A 19065-nucleotide genomic window follows, 5' to 3' on the forward strand; every position below is an offset into this window, starting at 1 on the left:
TCTTTAAGTCAGAAAGCTGGGTGCCCTGCTTGAAGTTCCTCTTCTTCCTCTCCCCACATCTGTCTAATCAGTCACTAGAATATTCCTTATTATACTTAGCAAAAAAGCCTTTGATTTGATCCCTGCTTACCCCTAAAGACATTCATTCCACTCTTGATTTTGCTGTCTGTATTCTGACAATAACAGCTTTTGAATTTCCAGAATGTTCAGCTCCCTTCCAGATTTACACTTGCTTCCCCTTTCAGCATCCTGTCATATGTTCTTTATGAGTTATCTAGTATCCCTGTCATTAAAAAAACAAGTATCTAATAAATGATTAGCTCTGAGGTGTTACTTATAGGCTACATTTGTTCTTCTTAGAGTTATTCGCTTTTTAAAGAATTTCCTGGAGAGGATAGTGGCCAGCCCAAAGGTAGTTGATGTTTTCAGTTTGCTTATGTCACTCTGGTATAATGCTAGTTGAAAAGGATATTAAGGGCGCCTGGGTGGCTCAGTTGGTTGAGCGACTGCCTTCGGCTCAGGTCATGATCCTGGAGTCCCGGGATCGAGTCCCGCATCGGGCTCCCTGCTCAGCAGGGAGTCTGCTTCTCCCTCTGACCCTCCCCCCTCTCATATGCTCGCTCTCTCTCATTCTCTCTGTCTCAAATAAATAAATAAAATCTTTAAAAAAAAAAAAGAAAGAAAGGGATATTAAGTGAATGTGTAAATAGTTGTTTGTGTTTTTTTAAGATTTTATTTATTTGAGAGAGAGAGAGAGAGCACGAGCAGGGAGGAGAGGGAGAAGTGGGCTCCCCGCTGATCAGGGAGCCCAGCAGGGGGCTTGATCCTAGAACCCTGGGATCATGGCCTGAGCCTAAGGCAGAGGCTTAACCAGCTGAGCCACCCAGGCACCCCAATAATATTTTGTTAACGATGTATGGTTTTCAAACTTAATGGCATGTTTATAACAGCAGTTCTCAAACTTTTTGGTCTCAGGATTTCTTTATACTCTTAAAAATTATCACAGACTCTGAAGAGCTTTTGTTTATGTGGTTATAACTATCAGTATTTAATAGAAATTAAAATTGAGAAATCATTAACAGTTCTTTATTGTTTACAATATTAAACCTGTTACATGTTAACATATGTAACATTTAAAAAAAAATTTCCCCAAAATAATAAGAGTGACATTGTTTTATATTTTTGCAAACCTTTCTCATGTTTGACTTAAGATAGCTGGATCCTTGTATCTGCTTTTGCATCAGTCTGTTACAGTATCACATATCATGTACCCTCTGGAAAACTTCATTACACTGCTGTGAGAAAATGAGAATGAAAAAGGCAAAAGCTGTGATAGTATTCTTACGAAAATAGTTTTTTTAAATTTATTTATTTTTTTTTTAAGATTTTATTTATTTATTTGAGAGAGAGAGAATGAGAGAGAGCGAGTACATGAGAGGGGGGAGGGTCAGAGGGAGAAGCAGACTCCCTGCCGAGCAGGGAGCCTGATGCGGGACTCGATCCCGGGACTCCAGGATCATGACCTGAGCCGAAGGCAGTCGCTTAACCAACTGAGCCACCCAGGCGCCCACGAAAATAGTTTTAATCCTGCAGACCCCTGCAAAGGGTTTGGGGACTTTCAAGGAGACCCACACAATACTTTGAGAATCTCTTCGCTATATGCTCTTGTATTCTGATGTCTTTAAAAAGTATATTTGCTTTTTCCCCACTTCAAAACTAAAACTAACACATGCTTGTTGTTAAAAAAAAAAAAAAAAGGTAATTATATGGAGAGTCATAACAAGGGAAATAGGGCCACCTTTAATTCCTTTCCTCTCCTTGCCTATTCACTGTTAAGGTTTTTGTGTGTGATTTTCCCAGATTTGAGTGTGTGTGTTTTGTACTGTGTACACTTTGTAAGTGGAAGAGAAGAGTCAAGTTAAAACACTGTAACAAGGTTGAGAACAGGTAGAACAGTGAACAGTAGAACTAGGAGTCTGAGAGCTCTGGGTTCTAACTCCACCTCTGCCCCTCAGGCTTTGGTCAGACCTCTTCACTACCCTGGCTCAGACTCCTTAGTTCTCAGGTAAAGGGAGTCCACTGCAAGATAATTTCTTTTTTCTTTCTTTCTTTTTTTTTAAGATTTTATTTATTTATTTGACAGAGAGAGACACAGCAAGAGAGGGAACACAAGCAGCGGGAGTGGGAGAGGGAGAAGCAGGCTTCCCGCTGAGCAGGGAGCCCGATGTGGGGTTCGATCCCAGGACCCTGGGATCATGACCTGAGCCGAAGGCAGACGCTTGACGACTGAGCCACCCAGGCGCTCCTGCAAGATGATTTCTAAAGGCTTTTCTAGCTCCAGGTGCCAGTGCAGTGTAGCAATTAATTCGTTTCCCAAGACCTAATGTTTAAATGCCAGAGGGGGACGGTAGAAAGTTGTGACTAAAAATGTTTGTTTTTGGTGAGACACCAGAAGGTTGTTTCTCTGGAAATGGATTCTTTTAAATTGTAATTAATGTCAGCAGTAGAACTCCCACTCAGATGGTTAGAATTCTGTGGGACTCAAAATAATGGATTTATTTTTATGTCTCCCTGGCACAACAATATTGTACATTGTGGTTATCTTCTCGGTATTTTGTGCCTTCTAATTTTATATAAGTGAACAGACGGTCCTGGAGGAAAAAAAAAACACTGAGTATTTATGAAAGAGGAATTTAATTCAAATTCTAAAAAGTCATGTGCTTCTATAGCTTGGCATAAGACTCGCATATATAATAAATATTTTCCTTCAGGTAACAGCTGCTTATGAAAAGGAAAGCAGTCATCTGTGTGTTTGCTTGGTGAGGAGACAAATATAGCAAGTTCCCAATGTACAGAACAGCTATGTTCCAAATTTATCTTTAGAATTTTGAATACATTTTTTCATGGATATTAAGTTTATTTGTAGGTGCATACGGTCATACATTAACTAACAAGTTTAGGGCTTAGACTATGCCAGGCTGTATGCTGAGTTTCCAGACTAGTACACAAAAAACTATTTGACACATAAACTAGGTCCCATATTAGTACCTTTTTTTATTTTTCAGTAATTTTTAGTACTATATTAGTAAATTCTCTTTAAAGTTTTAATTACGGGCGCCTGCGTGGCTCAGTCACTAAGCGTCTGCCTTCAGCTCCGGTCATGATCCCATGGTCCTGGGATCGAGCCCGTGTCGGGCTCCCTGCTCAGCGGGGAGCCTGCTTCTCCCTCTCCCACTCCGCCTGCTTGTGTTCCCTCTCTCACTGTCTCTCTCTGTGTCAAAAAATAAATAAAATCTTTTTAAAAAAATAAAGAAAATTAAAAAATAAAGTTTTAATTACAACAGTGATTAAGAGTGTGGTCTCTGGAGCCAAGCTGCCAGTGTTCAAATACTAATTCTGCCACTTGCAAAGTGTAACTTTAGTAAAGTTACAAAACCTCTTAGTATCTTTCCTCATGTGTAAAATGGAGAAAATACCAGTACTTACCTCATCAGGTTGTTGTGAGGATTAAATGTTTGGGGTTTTTTTAATTGTGTAATTCACATAACATAAAATTAAACATTTTGAAGCGTATAGTTCAGGGACACCTGGCTGGCTCAATCCAAATGAGTTTGAGCCCCATGTTGGGTGTAGAGCTTACTAAAAAACAAAAACAAGCAAACAAACCCACAAAACTTTAAAGTGTACAGTTCAGCAGTACTTGGTACATTCATAATGTCTCATTCCAAAACATTTTGAGTGGATAAACAAAACGTAGTATATACACACAATCGAATATCACTCAGCCATAAAAAGGAATGAAGTACTGATATATGCTCTAAGGTGGATAAACCTTGAAAGCATTATGCTAAGTGAAAGAAGCCAGAAGCCACACACAAGAGGTCACATTTTGCATGATTGTTTTTATATGAAATTTCAGAATAGATACATCCATAGAGACAGAAAGCAGATTAGTGGTTGTTAGGGCTGAGTGGAGGGAAAGTGGAACGTGCCTGCTTTTCTTTTGAGGTGGTGAAAACATGTTGGAATTTGATAGAGGTTGTGGTTGCACAACATTGTGAATATGTCAAATGTCACCGAATGGTATACTTTTAAATGGTTAATTTATGTTTTGTGAATTCCACTTCAATTTAAAAATAATAATAATAAAGCCACTTGATCACTTAGATTGGCAAAAAAATTCTTAGGCAACCAAAGCCAGAGTCTGCTTAATCCTATGGGTTCCTGCTCTTTCTGGCTCCAGTGCATTTCCCTTACTTTCCTGTGAGCTCAGCTAAGCACTTAAAAGGTGTTTGTTATATATTATTTAGTATTTTATGTAACAGTACTAGGTATTTTGAAGCATGTTGTCTAGGACCCTATATTGCTGGAAATGGAAACCCTCATTTCACCCTTAAATTTTTTTTTTTTTAAGATTTTATTTATTTACGGGGCGCCTAGGTGGCTCAGTCATTAAGTGGCTGCCTTCAGCTCAGGTCATGATCCCAGGGTCCTGGGATCGAGCCCCGCATCGGGCTCCCTGCTCCGCGGGAAGCCTGCTTCTCCCTCTCCCACTCCCCCTGCTTGTGTTCCTGCTCTTGCTATCTCTCTCTCTATCAAATAAATAAAATATTTTAAAAAAATATTTATTTAGAGAGAGAGCAAGAACATGAGCAGGGAGAGGAGTGGACGGGGAGGAAGCAAGAGGGGGACAGAATCTCAAGCGGACTCTACCCTGAATGTGGAGCCTGACAGGGCTCAATCTGAGGACCCTGAAATCATGAAACCTGATCTGACCTGAGCCCAAACCAAGAGTCAGATGCATAACTGACTGAGCCACCCAGGTGCCCCTACACAATACTTCTACATATAAACCTTTAATTTCATTAATAGTGATTGGAATGGGGAGGAGGCAATGCTGGGTTTTAAGTTTACCATCTTGATCCAGTCTTTCCAGTACTAATAAATTTTAAAAAGTTATTTAGTTTTACTGATTTGAACTTTATGCTAGTCCTTGAGGAGGTAATAGACCATCGCACTCTTTGTATTGACTATTCTTTTTACCTTGGCATACTATGTACTTCACTTGAAGATTTCAATGTAGGTAGGCAGTTTTTTCTACCTTAGGAAACTTCGGGTGTATGTTTAAAGGTGGCAAGGAAGAGGGATGGAAATGGCCCATTTGTTTGAAAAAGTAGTTTTCAGATAGGACTTTTCTGCCTGGAGATGCCCTATATATGCAATACCCCACATGGACATGTAGTACAAATGATGGGGAAAAAAATGCCACAGCCTTCATAACCCAATAAGCATTCTCCAGCTTTCCAGTCCCCTTTTTTCTTGGAAATTGCCTGTAACATAAGCAAGGATGTGGAAGCATAGATCTGTAGACTATAAGACTTTGTGGGTCCAGTGTTTCTTGAGACATCAAATATTACCTAGTCCTTAGAAAAGAACATTTATGTTGGAGTTATCAAAAAAGCATAAATAGGGCGCCTGGGTGGCTCAGTTGGTTGAGCGACTGCCTTCGGCTCAGGTCATGATCCTGGAGTCCCGGGATCGAGTCCCACATTGGGCTCCCTGCTCGGCGGGGAGTCTGCTTCTCCCTCTGACCCTCCTCCCTCTCGTGCTCTCTGTCTCTCATTCTCTCTCTCGCAAAATAAAATAAAATCTTTAAAAAAAAAAAAAGCATAAATAACTGAAGGGTTAACTTGAATAAACATTTCATTAAGAATCTATGTTATGCAGGGGCGCCTGGGTGGCTCAGTTGGTTGGGCGACTGCCTTCGGCTCAGGTCATGATCCTGGAGTCCCGGGATCGAGTCCCATATAGGGCTTCTTGCTCAGCAGGGGGTCTGCTTCTCCCTCTGACCCTCCCCCCTCTCATGTGCTCTCTCTCATTCTCTCTCTCAAATAAATAAATAAAATCTTAAAAAAAAAAAGAATCTATGTTATGCAAAGAGACAGTAAATATTCTTGCTGGTAGAGGAGACATAAGCAAGTGCTGTGGGAACACAGAGGAATGAACAACATAGAGGAATGTACCCCGATGGGCAGGGGATGGTAACATTCCATCTGAGTTTTGACGAATACTAATAGGACAACACAGTGTTCTCCCTTGTCAAGCAGGCTGACCTATTTTTTTAAAAAATATTTTATTTATTTATTTGAGAGAAAGAGAGGGAGACAGAGAAACAGCATGAGAGGGGAGAGGGTCAGAGGGAGAAGCAGGCTCCCCGCTGAGCAGAGAGCCCGATGCGGGACTCGATCCCAGGAGTCCGGGATCATGACCTGAGCCGAAGGCAGTTGCTTAACCAACTGAGCCACCCAGGTGCCCCAGGCTGACCTATTTAAATAAATAAGAGACCTGGCAAATGTTTCTTATCTATAAGGTTGACCTAATTTCCAGTTGTTATCATGATTAAAATATTATATGTAACTATTATTAGATTATTAGCCTAAAACTTGATCTTACGCCTGAGAATATACACCAGTAGGTCTCCATCTGGGTTGAGAACCGTAAACCCACTGGAAGATTTCATCCCAAACTAGATGCTTGTGGTTTTTATCTGTCATAGGATTTTTTTAAAAGATTTTATTTATTTATTTATTTATTTATTTATTTATTTATTTATTTATTTATTTAAGAGAGTGGGGAAGCAGGCTCCCCACTGAGCAGGGACCTTGCCCCCACCCCTCAATGTGGGGTTCCATCCCAGGACCCTGGGATCATGACCTGAGCCAAAGGCAGATGCTTAACCAACCGAGCCCCCCAGGCGCCCCTATCTGTCATAGGATTTTATGAATGGAAAGACTAGTGTTGGCTTCCGTCCCCAATATTTTTTGTCATTGTGTTACCCTGGATGAATTTATAGAATATTGAGCCCAGATTGTCCCTATTTTACTTAAAACACAAGCAAACAAAACTATTTCAATGAATAATATGATTTTTACACTTCTTTTACTTTGTGGTAAATATATTGATTAAGCAAAGAGAGTAGAAGTATATACCTGTTTGATTACTGGATATTTTGGTTTGTGGGGTTATCAGAGAGAGCATAGGAGCAGCAACTGACCTATAAAAGGCTAAAACATCCGTTTATCTGCTATCTTTTACATTTGTCCTGGGTTGCAAACCCCTAAGTTTGTCCTCTCCAGGGACCCACTTCATTTTCTTTTTCAGTATGAGAAAAAGATTTCTTCTGGAAAATCAAATACTTCTGTTTAAGTATATAACTATAGAACTTGAGCAATAATAATCCCAATATTGTATATGTCTGTTCACTGAAAATCTGATTTGACCCCTTGTTAATAATAAACTTTTGTTCACTTAAAAGTTGTGGCTTTTTGTTTTTGTGAAACTGTAATTGCTAAAGGCTTTTCAAACTTTTCAGGGAAGTGTGACAGCAATGACAGTATTTTTTCCCTTGGATACAGCTCGACTCCGACTTCAAGGTGAGTACCTTTTGTAGGCATCATATTCTCTTCATTTGGTGTCAGGAAGCAAACATATTTTTCTCATAAGTTCTAAGTTAACATAAGGATATCTGTTTTGTTAGCGATCTACCCTTGTCTGTTTCCACTGACTTTAAATACTGGTCATCATTGCTGTTTCCTAATTAACAGAGAGGCATTCATGGATGAGTTATAGTCTCAGCCACTCTCTGAGAGAACCTGAGTGGGTTTGCATTAATAATTTTGAATCATTACAATTCTTTCTAATAAACAATATAACTTTTTTTTTTTTTTTTTTTTTTTTTTTTAAAGATTTTATTTATTTATTTGAGAGAGAGAATGAGACAGAGAGACATGAGAGGGGGAAGGGTCAGAGGGAGAAGCAGACTCCCTGCCGAGCAGGGAGCCCGACGCGGGACTCGATCCAGGGACTCCAGGATCATGACCTGAGCCGAAGGCAGTCGCCCAACCAACTGAGCCACCCAGGCGCCCCTAAACAATATAACTTTTTAAAAAAGATTTTATTTATTTATTTGACAGAGAGAGAGAAAGATCAAGCACAGCAGGAGGAGAGGCAGAGGGAGAGGGAGAAGCAGACGCCCGATGCAGGGCTGATCCCAGGACTCTGGGATCACGACCCGAGCCCAAGGCAGACACTTAACCGACTGAGCCACTCAGGCTCCCTGATTTTTTTTTTTTTTTAAAGTAATCTCTACATACAATGTGGGGCTTGAATTTACAAACCCGAGATCAAGAGTTGCGTGCTCTACCAACTAAGCCAGCCAGGTGCCCTCACAACATGACTTTTTTAAGGCACAGTGGGGAGAGTTTTTGCTGGGGATAGATCTTCTCAAAAGAGAACAAAGAATAGGAGACACGGTGGAGCCAAACACCCACAGTCACTGCTAAATTGGGCATGTAGTCCTAGTTTGCCTCTTTTGCATTATAGGACTAGGCAACTCTCTATAATTCCTGCCTGTTTTTTCCCCAGTATTTTTCAACTTAAAATTATAAACCTGTGCCAGAACTTCCGTGAAGAGATAAGAATAGATTAGCTTTGAATAAACTAATTCCTATGTTAAAACCCTTCATGGCTATTATTATAAATTAATTTTAGAGTTTTGTGATAGGTTTTTTCATATGACTCAAAACCAAAAATATATAAAACAATGCACAGTACAGTGGAAAATCTTACTCTTATCTGCCCCTTTTCCCCTTTTCTGTCCTCTGTAGATAACATCTTTATTATTCCCTCAAATAGTCTTGCAGGGTTTCATTATGGAATAACAAGCAAATAAGAATATAGAAGTTTTCTCCCATCCTTCCACAAAAAGCATATTTGTCACACTGTTCTGTAGCTTACATTTTTCACTTAACAGCATATTTTGGATGCCTTCCAAATCAGTGCTTTGGGAGCTTCTTCATCCTTCTAGCTGTAGAATTGTTCCATACTGTAGGTGCACCAGAACCTGTTTCCCCTTCCCCTATTGTAGATTCTTGGGTGGTTTCTTCTCTCTCTCTCTCTTTTTTTTTTTTTAATTTTATTTATTACTTGAGAGAGAGACAGAGAGTGTGATCAGGGGGAGGAGCAGAGGGAGAGGGACAAGCGAACTCCACGCTGAGCGTGGATCCCCATGCAGGGCCTGATCCCACCACTCTAAGATCACAACCTGAGCCAAAACCAAGAGCTGGATGACCAACTGACTGAACCACCCAGGCACCCCTCTTCTCTTTTGTAGAATAGACTTGTTCATATGCTGCTTAGTTTCTGTAAGTTCTATGGGATAAATTCCCAGAAGTGAGATTGCTGGATCAAAGGGTAAGCCTGTTTGTAATTTTGATAGCTATGGCCAGATTGCCTTCTGTAGGAGTTTCCTGTTCACCATCCCGAAAACCGTATAGATAACAATTTTAATTCTTAGAAAATTGTTCCATTTCTACATTTTTATGTTTTCAAAATATTCTCCAAATGTGGGTAGGAAATGTGAGGTTAATTGAGGTTTTGTGATTTTCAGTGAGAATGCCAAGAAAAGCAGAGTTCTCATCCTTTTTTTAGTTTTAAGTAAGTTCTAGGCCCAAGGTGGGTCTCAAACTCATGATCTTGAGATCAGGAGTCACGTATTCTACCAACTGAACCAGCCAGGCACCCCAGTTCTCATCCTTTTGAGACCTTTTATTTTTTAGATTAGGAAATAGAGCACAAGCCTAAAACTTTGAAACCTTGAGTTTTAATCCTGGCTCTGCTGCCAACTACATGTGTCCTTCACAGCTTTTGGTCTGGCCTCTCCACTAATAAGGAGATGGTAATTCATTTCCTCTTTACTTTATAAGATGTTAAGATAAAAATGAGAATATGTAACTTTGAAAAAAAAAAACAAAACAAAGCCTTATGAAATATAAGATTCCTGTCACATCTTTTGCTTTGGGAATTAGGTGTTGAATTAAAATGCTTAAAGGTTCATGAATAAGAGATGAGACCCAAGGAATCCTCAGTTGGGAATTTAGCACACAGGAACAAGGAGGATTGGTTGAGTTCTGAGGCAAGTTAGGGAGCTCAAAGAACGGGGTGGGAGATTGCTCAGGTGAGGTAAATGGCATTTCAGTGAAACTTGTTGATGCTAAAGATAATAGTTCTCAAAGGATTTAGTTTAAACGTTTATTCTTTTATCTTACAGTTGATGAGAAAAGAAAGTCCAAAACTACACACATGGTGCTCCTCGAGATCATTAAGGAAGAAGGCCTGTGAGTACCACCTTGCCCATTTTGTTAGACAAAGCAGCCCGTTAGGAGATTGCTGGGCCTCTAGCACACCTGCACTCACTCTCTTTCCATTCTCGTAGACTTACAGTAGTTGTGAGTCTGTAATTGCCCGACTTGTAAGTACATAATTGTTTTCATCTCTTAAAGTTTTGTAGTTGGCCATTTTGATTCTTGATCATAGAGTCTTCCATGAAACCAATGCTTTGTTTTATGTTTTATGGTTTTTTTACAGTGAGCTGAAGAAGCTGTTGTTTAGTTCATTCCTATCAAATGCATTCAGATTATGTGGGGTTTTTTTGACTTTTTATTTGGAAATAATTTCAAGTTCACAAAAAGTTGCAAAACTGAAAGCAGTACAAAGAATATCAGTATATGCTTTACCCAGATTCACCTATTATTAACACTTTTTTCCCATTTATTTTCCCAGTTGTTCTTATGTTCTCTCCCCGCTTTCTCTCTCCTTTCCCCTTCTGTCTTTATTACACACACACCACACAGACTTTTTTCAGAATTATTTAAGAATAACTTATACACCATACATCAAAGCCTTTTACCCCTATGATGTTGACATTTTTAAAGAATATAGCTCCCCTCCCCCCCTTTTTCCCCTCCCCCCCTTTTTAAAATAAAATGTTTCTCATTTTAAGTTTGCCTCATGTTTCTTTATGATTAGACTGAGGCTATGCATTCTTGACCAGAATAATGCATAGGTGATATTTTGTCCTTAGGATATGACATCTGGAGTCACGTATTGTCCCCCTGCCCTTCATTGGTTAATTATGATTTCTCAGATTCAGGTTAGCCACTGAATAATTTTTCCTCTCTCGCAACTATCAGCAGTCTATGAAGAAAAACTTTATTTAGTAGCAGTATAGACTCAGAAATTCCTGGTTTTTCAGTGGTTTACAATTGATTACTATACTATATTATTTTGGTGTTGAAACTGTCACAGGTGGGAGCCCCTTCAGCCTGGTTCCTGTGCCCTAATAACATGCCACCATCACTTCTTTTTTTTTTTTTCACACTTATTATGTCTATATTTACTTCATTTTCGAGTGTTGTTACCCTATAATAAAATGTGAATGATGCTATATTAACTAACAGCCATGAAGAAATTGTCTCTAATTTTACATAGTAATTTGCAGAAGGAAACCAAGGGGAGGAAACTAGTAAAATCAGTCATTGCAAGTGTGTTGTTTCTTTGGCATCATTAATGGTAGGAAAGATTTCTTGGTTTGGACAGCCTTTAGAATGTGAGATATATGTACAGTTTGGAGTATGTCGTAGTGTAGGAGTGAACTTTGAGAATATGTGAATGATGGTCAGCCTTTCCTAGGACTTTGCCCATTTCCACTAGCTTTTGTCCAGCATCTTTACATTGCTTATTGTGTTTTTCCTCTAGCCTGGCACCATATCGAGGGTGGTTTCCAGTTATCTCCAGTCTCTGCTGCTCCAATTTTGTCTATTTCTACACTTTTAATAGTCTCAAAGCAGTCTGGGTCAAAGGTCAGCGTTCTACTACTGGAAAAGATCTAGTAGTTGGATTTGTTGCAGGTAACAAAGTTTTCTGAGTATAAAATTTTTTATATTTTAATATTTATCTTACGGTTCATATATTCCCTAAGAGGTTGTTTTAGCACAAAGTAATGCTACAAAGAATATAATTAATTTTCTGACTTGGCTCTCTGTGTGTATGTGTGTGTTTGGTAAAAACATATAACATATAATTTACCATTTTAACAATTTTTAAGTGTATGCTTTAATAGTAAGTTTATTTACATTATTGTGAAACAGATCTCCAGAACATTTTCATCTTATAAATGTGAAACTCTATAACCATTAGACAGCAACTCCCCCTTACCCCCTTCTCCGACCCCATTCTTTATGTTTCTATAAATCTGACTACTTTAGATGCCTTATATAACTGGAATCATACAGCATTTTTCTTTTTGTGACTGGCTCATTTCATTTAGCATAATGTTCTCAAGGTTCATTCATGTTCTAGGATGTAACAGGGTTTCTATTTTTTTTAAGGCTAAATAATATTTACTTGTATGTATATACCACATTTTGTTTATCCATTCATCTATTGATGGACATTTAGGTTGTTTCTAACTCTTGGATACTGTGAATAGTTGCTGTTATAAACATGGGTTGTGCAAATATCTCTTCAAGTCCCTGCTTTCAGTTCTTTTGGATATATACCCAGAAGTGAGATTGCAGGATCATATGTTAGGGGTTTTTTTGTGTGTGCGTGTGTGTGTTTTGTTTTTTGTCTTTTTTTATTTCATGAGGAACCACCATACTGTTTTCCACAGCAGTTATGCCATTTTATAATCCCACCAGCAGGGGTTTTAAATTCTCCACATCCTTACCAGCTCTTGTTACTTTCTGGGTGTTTTTTGTTTGTTTGTTTTTTGAAAAGGAATTCTATTTATTCACATATAATGTATTACTTGTTTCAGAGGCACAGGTCTGTGATTCATCAGTCTTACACAATTCACAGCTCTTACCATAGCACATGCCCTCCCCAATGTCCATCACCCAGCCACCCCATCCCTCCCACCCCCCCCACCCCCCCCACTCCAGCAACCCTCAGTTTGTTTCCTGAGATTAAGAGTGTCTTACAGTTTGTCTCCCTCTCTGGTTTTGTCTTGTTTCATTTTTCCCTCCCTTCCCTATGATCCTCTGCTTTGTTTCTCAAATTCTGCATATCAGTGAGATCATATGATAATTGTCTTTCTCTGATTGACTTATTTCACTTAGCATAATACCCTGTAGTTCCATCCACGTTGTTGCAATGGCAAGATTTCATTTTTTGATGGCTGCATAATATTCCATTGTATATATATACCACATCTTCTTTATCCATTCATCTGTTAATGGACATCTAGGCTCTTTCCAAAGTTTGGCTATTGTGGACATTGCTGCTATAAACATTGGGGTGCATGTGCCCCTTGGGATCACTACATTTGTATCTTTGGGGTAAATACCCAGTAGTGCAATTGCTGGGTCATAGGGTAGCTCTATTTTCAACTTTTTGAGGAACCGCCTTACTGTTTTCCAGAGGGGCTGTGCCAGCTTGCATTAGGGTTCCTTTCTGGGTGTTTTTGCTTTGATAATAGCCATCCCAATCATAGTGTGAGGTGATATTTCACTGTGGTTTGATTTGCATTCCTCTGATGAGTAGTGATGTTGAGCATCTTTTCATATGCTTTATTGGCCATTTGTATATCATCTTTGGAGAAATGTCTGTTCAAGTCCTTTTCCCATTTTTTAATAGAGTTATTTGATATTTGATTGTTGAGCTGTAGGTATTTTTTATATATTCTGGATATTATTAGCCCCTTATGAGATATATGATTTGCAAGTATGTTCTCCCATTCTCTGTTGCCTTTTACTCTGTTGATTATGTTCTTTGTTGCTCAAAAATTTTAAGTTTGATATTTGTCCCATTTGTCTGTTTTTGCTTTTCTGTCTATGCTTTTGGTGTCACATCCAAGAAGTCATTGCTATGTCTAATGTCATGAAAACATTTTCTGCTTTGTTTTCTTCTAGGAGTTTTATACTTTTAGGTCTTACATTTGGGTCTTTAATCCATTTAGAATAATTTTTTTAATCTTTAATTTAGAATAAATTTTTGTATGTGGTGTAAGATACAGGTCCAACTTCATTCTTTTTTGTGTGTGGATATCCAGTTTTCCTAATACCATTTGATGAGATTGTCCTTTCCCCATTGAGTGGTCCTGATACCCTTGTGGAAGATCATTGACCATATACACAAAAAAGTTTATTTCTGAGCTGACTTGGCTTCTTGTCTTTTTAATCCAGAGAAGATAGTTTTATCCCTGTTTAGCAGTGTTCCAGAATTTATGGAAATTGAAGTCTCTCTCTTTTTTTAAAAAAAGATTTTATTTATTTATTTACAGAGAGAGAGAGCGTGCAATCAGGGGGTGGGGAGGGGCAGAGGGAGAGAGAGAATCTCAAGCAGACTCCATGCTGAGCGGGGAGCCTGACACAGGGCTTGATCTCACGACCTGAGATCATGACCTGAGCCAAAATCAAGAGTCAGACACTTAACCAACCGAGCCACCCAGGTGCCCCAAGTCTCTTTAAAAAGAAAAAGATTACAATACCTTCCCTGCTTGCTTTCCATGATTTTTATTTTACTCTTTTTTTTAATTGAGTAAACTCTACCCCCAACGTGGGGCTCAAACTCATGACCCCAAGATCAAGAGTCACATGCTCTACTGACTGAACCAGTCAGATGCCCCCCATCATTTATTTTTTGACTGAGGTCTACATGAGATGTTTAACATGAATGGGACTGACTACATAATTTGCAAGGTTTAGTACAAAATGAAAATGCAGGACTCCTTGTTCACAATTTATTAGCATTTCAAGACAGTTGGCAATGAGATTAAACCAGGCACAAGTTGGGTTGCACACCCATGAAGCCCACCATGAGTGTGAAAGCAAATATGACAAAGATATTTTAGCACACAGCCCAGTGTAGTTAGTATCATAATGGTTAACGCTTTAGAGGTTCATAGGAAGAAGAGAGATCACTTTTAGCTGGGAGGGATCTGCTTATAGAAAGCCGTGGCTCTTGAACTGGGCAGGATTAGTAACTTCTGTAGATGAGTGGTGACAGTTTTCTGATGGAGAGAATGGTAGGGAATTGAGGAAATACAGGACCATGTTTAGAACAGTGAGCTCTCTAATTTAGTTAGTAAGTGAAGTGAGCACAAGAACATGAGCAATAAGGTTGGAGAAGTAAACAGGAGCCAGATTTTAGAAGACTTTGGATCCTTGTCATCTGAGATTTTAAAAGCTCTAGGGAGCCATTAACCTGATATTATGAATATTTAGTTACTGTCTGTGTCTCCTTAGTGGAATGTGAGCTCCATAAGAGCAAGTATCTTAAATATATGTATGTTTAATATATATATTTATATAATATATATTTATATGTATATTTAAGATAATATGTAGATATATAGATAATATGTAGATAAAAAATATATATGGGTATTTTATATATATGGCTATATATACACACACATACACACAGATACAGAACAGATATATATGTTACAATTAAATGTATTTTTATATGTAGTGTATCTTATATGTAATTATATATAAGATTACATATATACATATATGTGTTAATGCATACATATATATATGTCATACCTCTTCTTTTTTTTTTTTAAAGATTTTATTTATTTATTTGAGAGAGAGAATGAGAGAGAGAGAGAGCGCACATGAGAGGGGGGAGGATCAGAGGGAGTAGCAGACTCCCTGCTGAGTAGGGAGCCCGATGTGGGACTTGATCCCGGGACTCCAGGATCATGACCTGAGCCGAAGGCAGTTGCTCAACCAACTGAGCCACCCAGGCGCCCTATCATACCTCTTCTTAGGGAGTATATATACATGTTTCCTCCTACTACTATGACTATATTCCCAGTAAGAACAATTCCTAACATGTGCTCAATAAATATTTGCTGGGTGAACAAAATATTTGTTCAATTAGTCAGAGTTTTACTAAAGAGATGGAAAGAAAGTAGATAGATTTCCTATTTTTTTTGTGTGTATCCATTTTAGTCTATAACTAAATTAATTTTTTTATTTTTTTATTTTTTTAGATTTTATTTATTTATTAATGAGAGACAGGGAGAGAGAGAGAGAGAGAGAGAGGCAGAAGCGGGCTCCCTGCTAAGCAGGGAGCCCGATGCGGGACTCGATTCCAGGACCCTGGGATCATGACCTGAGCCGAAAGCAGACGCTTAACCATCTGAGCCATCAGGCACCCTAATTTATTTATTTTTAAAGATTTTATCTATCTATTTGAGAGAGAGAGACAGAGCCAGAGAGCACAAGCTTGGGGAATGGCAGGGGGAGAGGAAGAAGCTAAGCAGGGAGCCCAACTCGGAGCGTGATCCCAGGCCCCCAGGATCATGACCTGAGCCAAAGGCAGATGCTTAACTGACTGAGCCACACAGGCACCCCTAAATTAATTGATTTAACTGTTGTACTTTTAGTGTTCTATTTTGTGGAATCACTTTTTGGTATATTTGAAAAATTAGTACTTTGGGAGCCACACAATTGAATAAATGTCCATTTGAAATTTAAATGAGTTAATTGAAAAGTAGTTACCAGTCCAAGAGTATTCATGCCCCACAAGTTTTCCTCTTTACCAGTATGAGGCCACTGATGTGTTTTGGCTTGGTCTCTGAGCTTTTCTTCTGCTTAATACTCTCATTTTGGTCTTAGGTTGATTTAGATCTAATTAACTTTCACCTGTACCAACCTTTTTATTTTATTTTTTTAAAAAGATTTTTATTTACTTGACAGAGACACGGCAAGAGAGGGAACACAAGCAGGGGGAGTGGAGAGGGAGAAGCAGGCTTTCCGCAGAGCAGGGAGCCTGATTTGGGGCTCGATCCCGGGACCCTGGGATCATGACTTGAGCCGAAGGCAGACACTTAACGACTGAGCCACCCAGGCGCCCCCGCCAACCATTTTTTTAATGGAGTTATAATTGACGTATAACATTATATTAGTTTCAGGTGTACAACATAATGATTTGATATTTGTATATATTGCACAATGATAGTTAACATCCATCACCACACAGTTAAATTTTTTTTTCCTTGTGGTGAGAACTTTTTTTTTTTAAGATTTTATTTTTAAGTGATCTCTACCCCCAGTATGGGGCTCGAACCCACAACCCTGGAGATCAAGAGTCACATGCTCCGCCAACTGAACCAGCCAGGCACTCCTGTGGTGAGAACTTTTAAGATCTACTCTCTTAGCAACTTTCAAATACATAGTACAATATTATTAACTATAGTCACCATGCTGTTCATTATATCCCCATGACTTATTTATTTTATAAGTGAAAGTGTGTACGTTTTGACTACCCACCAGGCCAACTTTTACATAGAGTATAACACACAGGATTTTATTCTCTGAGGAAATGAATAAAGATTTGTAAGTAACTCAGGATAGAAATCCAGGAGTCATCATAGCGAGTGCTCTCACCCACCACAATCGTTTGGTCATCAAGAACCATCAGTCTCAGGGATGCCTGACTGGCTCAGTCAGTAGAGCATGTGACATTTAGTCTCGGGGTTGAGTGTTTGAGTCCTATGTTGGGCATAGAGATTACTTAAAATAAAAAAAAGAACCATCATCAGTCTGTCTCCTAAATATCTCTAGAATCCATTCCTTCTTTTCCATATCCATAGCCATTTCTGTTGTTGCCTCTGAAGTCTTCCTTATTTTTTTTTTTTAAGATTTTATTTATTTATGTTGACAGAGAGAGACACAGCGAGAGAGGCAACACAAGCAGGGGGAGTGGGAGAGGGAGAAGCAGGCTCCCCGCTGAGTAGGGAGCCCGATGCGGGGCTCTATCCCAGGCCCCTGAGATCATGACCTGAGCCGAAGGCAGCTGCTTAACGACTGAGCCACCCAGGCGCCCCTGAAGTCTTCCTTACTTACCTACTTTGCATAATCCTGCCTAGCTAACCTTTCTGGAAGAATAGTTTTCTAACAGTGTCATAACTCAAAGAATTCAAGTTTGAGATTTGTTCACTTGGGAAAAAAATCAGAATAGATTCAAGGATATCCTGTACAGAAGGAACCTTCTTTTTTACATAATTGCAACAAATGGCTATCTAGTATTATGTTTAATACCTGAGACCAAGTATTTGTAAAATTTTAATTTTAATATATTTTAGATTACTATAGTTTTATGTATTGACATTTAAAAGTTTATCACTCACTGTCAAGGACTAACTCAATAACTTTCCATGAAACTACTAATTCATGAAATATATGACAAAATCTTTTTAAATTTTATTTATTTATTTATTTTTATTAACATATAATGTATTATTTGTTTCAGGGGTACAGGTCTGTGATTCATCAGTCTTACACAACGCACAGCGCTCACCATAACACATACCCTCCCCAATGTCCATCCCCCAGCCACCCCATCCCTCCACCCACCTCCCCTCTAGCAACCCTCAGTACGAAATCTTTTTTAATTGTTCAAAGCTGTTTATTTGCTGACATCTGACATCCCATTCTCCACCAGGTACACAACACCCTTGTTATTCTTTCTCTCATTGTGCTCTGCTTTTTTCCTTTCTAACTCTTACACATCTATAATCACAGTAGATTCCCCTATACATAACACAGCTAGACTGGTATGGTAGGGCAGTTAGTTTTTAAAAGTCAGTTGACATAGGGAGTATCATAAATAGCCTACTTACCTTGTATTTTATTTTAACTTAAGATGTATAAATATATACTTTTTCATTTTCTTCAATACATGGTGAAGGCTTATTGGTTTACTGATAGGAGTTTTATGCCTTTTCTTGTACATACCCCATACCTATAAAGTTTTGCCTACCATAACAGATTCAAAACTGACATAAGCAGGTTTGAGAAAAGACATATCATTCTCATTCACTTACACTCTGAAGTGTTTTCTGGAGTATGTGAAAGAAAGGTGCAATGGGTCTGTGTCAGTTATGAGCCTCATCTGTTATATGTCTTATCAGAGAGATGGTGGGGAACTGCTGTTCTGAAACCCAAATCTAATAATGTTATTTCCAGCTTCAAACCCCTTGATGTCTGCCACTTGCATGTAGGATAAAGTCATGGTACCTACAGCATAAAAGGCCCCCACCGTATACAGGATAAGAGCCCAACATACAAGATCTGCTGTGATACTGCTTACCTCTAGCTTGATCTCTACTGTTCCCATCCTCTCCTGGAAAACTGTGATTCCTTGAATGTACCAAGCCATTTAATGACTCCATCCTTCTACAGCTACTGTTGTCTGTCTGATACACAG

General features: G+C 38.8%; 1 protein-coding gene across 1 annotated transcript in view; it reads left to right on the forward strand.

Moving 5' to 3' along the window:
* The window catches only part of SLC25A17 (solute carrier family 25 member 17), a 49667-nt gene that overhangs the window by 14302 nt on the left and 16300 nt on the right, over positions 1-19065 (forward strand). Inside the window, exons 2-4 of the mRNA XM_045872471.3 lie at positions 7373-7433; positions 10109-10175; positions 11596-11747. Coding sequence (XP_045728427.1) covers positions 7373-7433; positions 10109-10175; positions 11596-11747 — 280 coding nt within the window. The remainder of the gene's footprint in view (positions 1-7372; positions 7434-10108; positions 10176-11595; positions 11748-19065) is intronic.

This window comes from Mirounga angustirostris, unplaced genomic scaffold (genome assembly GCF_029215605.1).
Source record: "Mirounga angustirostris isolate CCGP_5_RB_7025 unplaced genomic scaffold, mMirAng1.0.hap1 SCAF_5, whole genome shotgun sequence".
NCBI lineage: Eukaryota > Metazoa > Chordata > Mammalia > Carnivora > Phocidae > Mirounga > Mirounga angustirostris.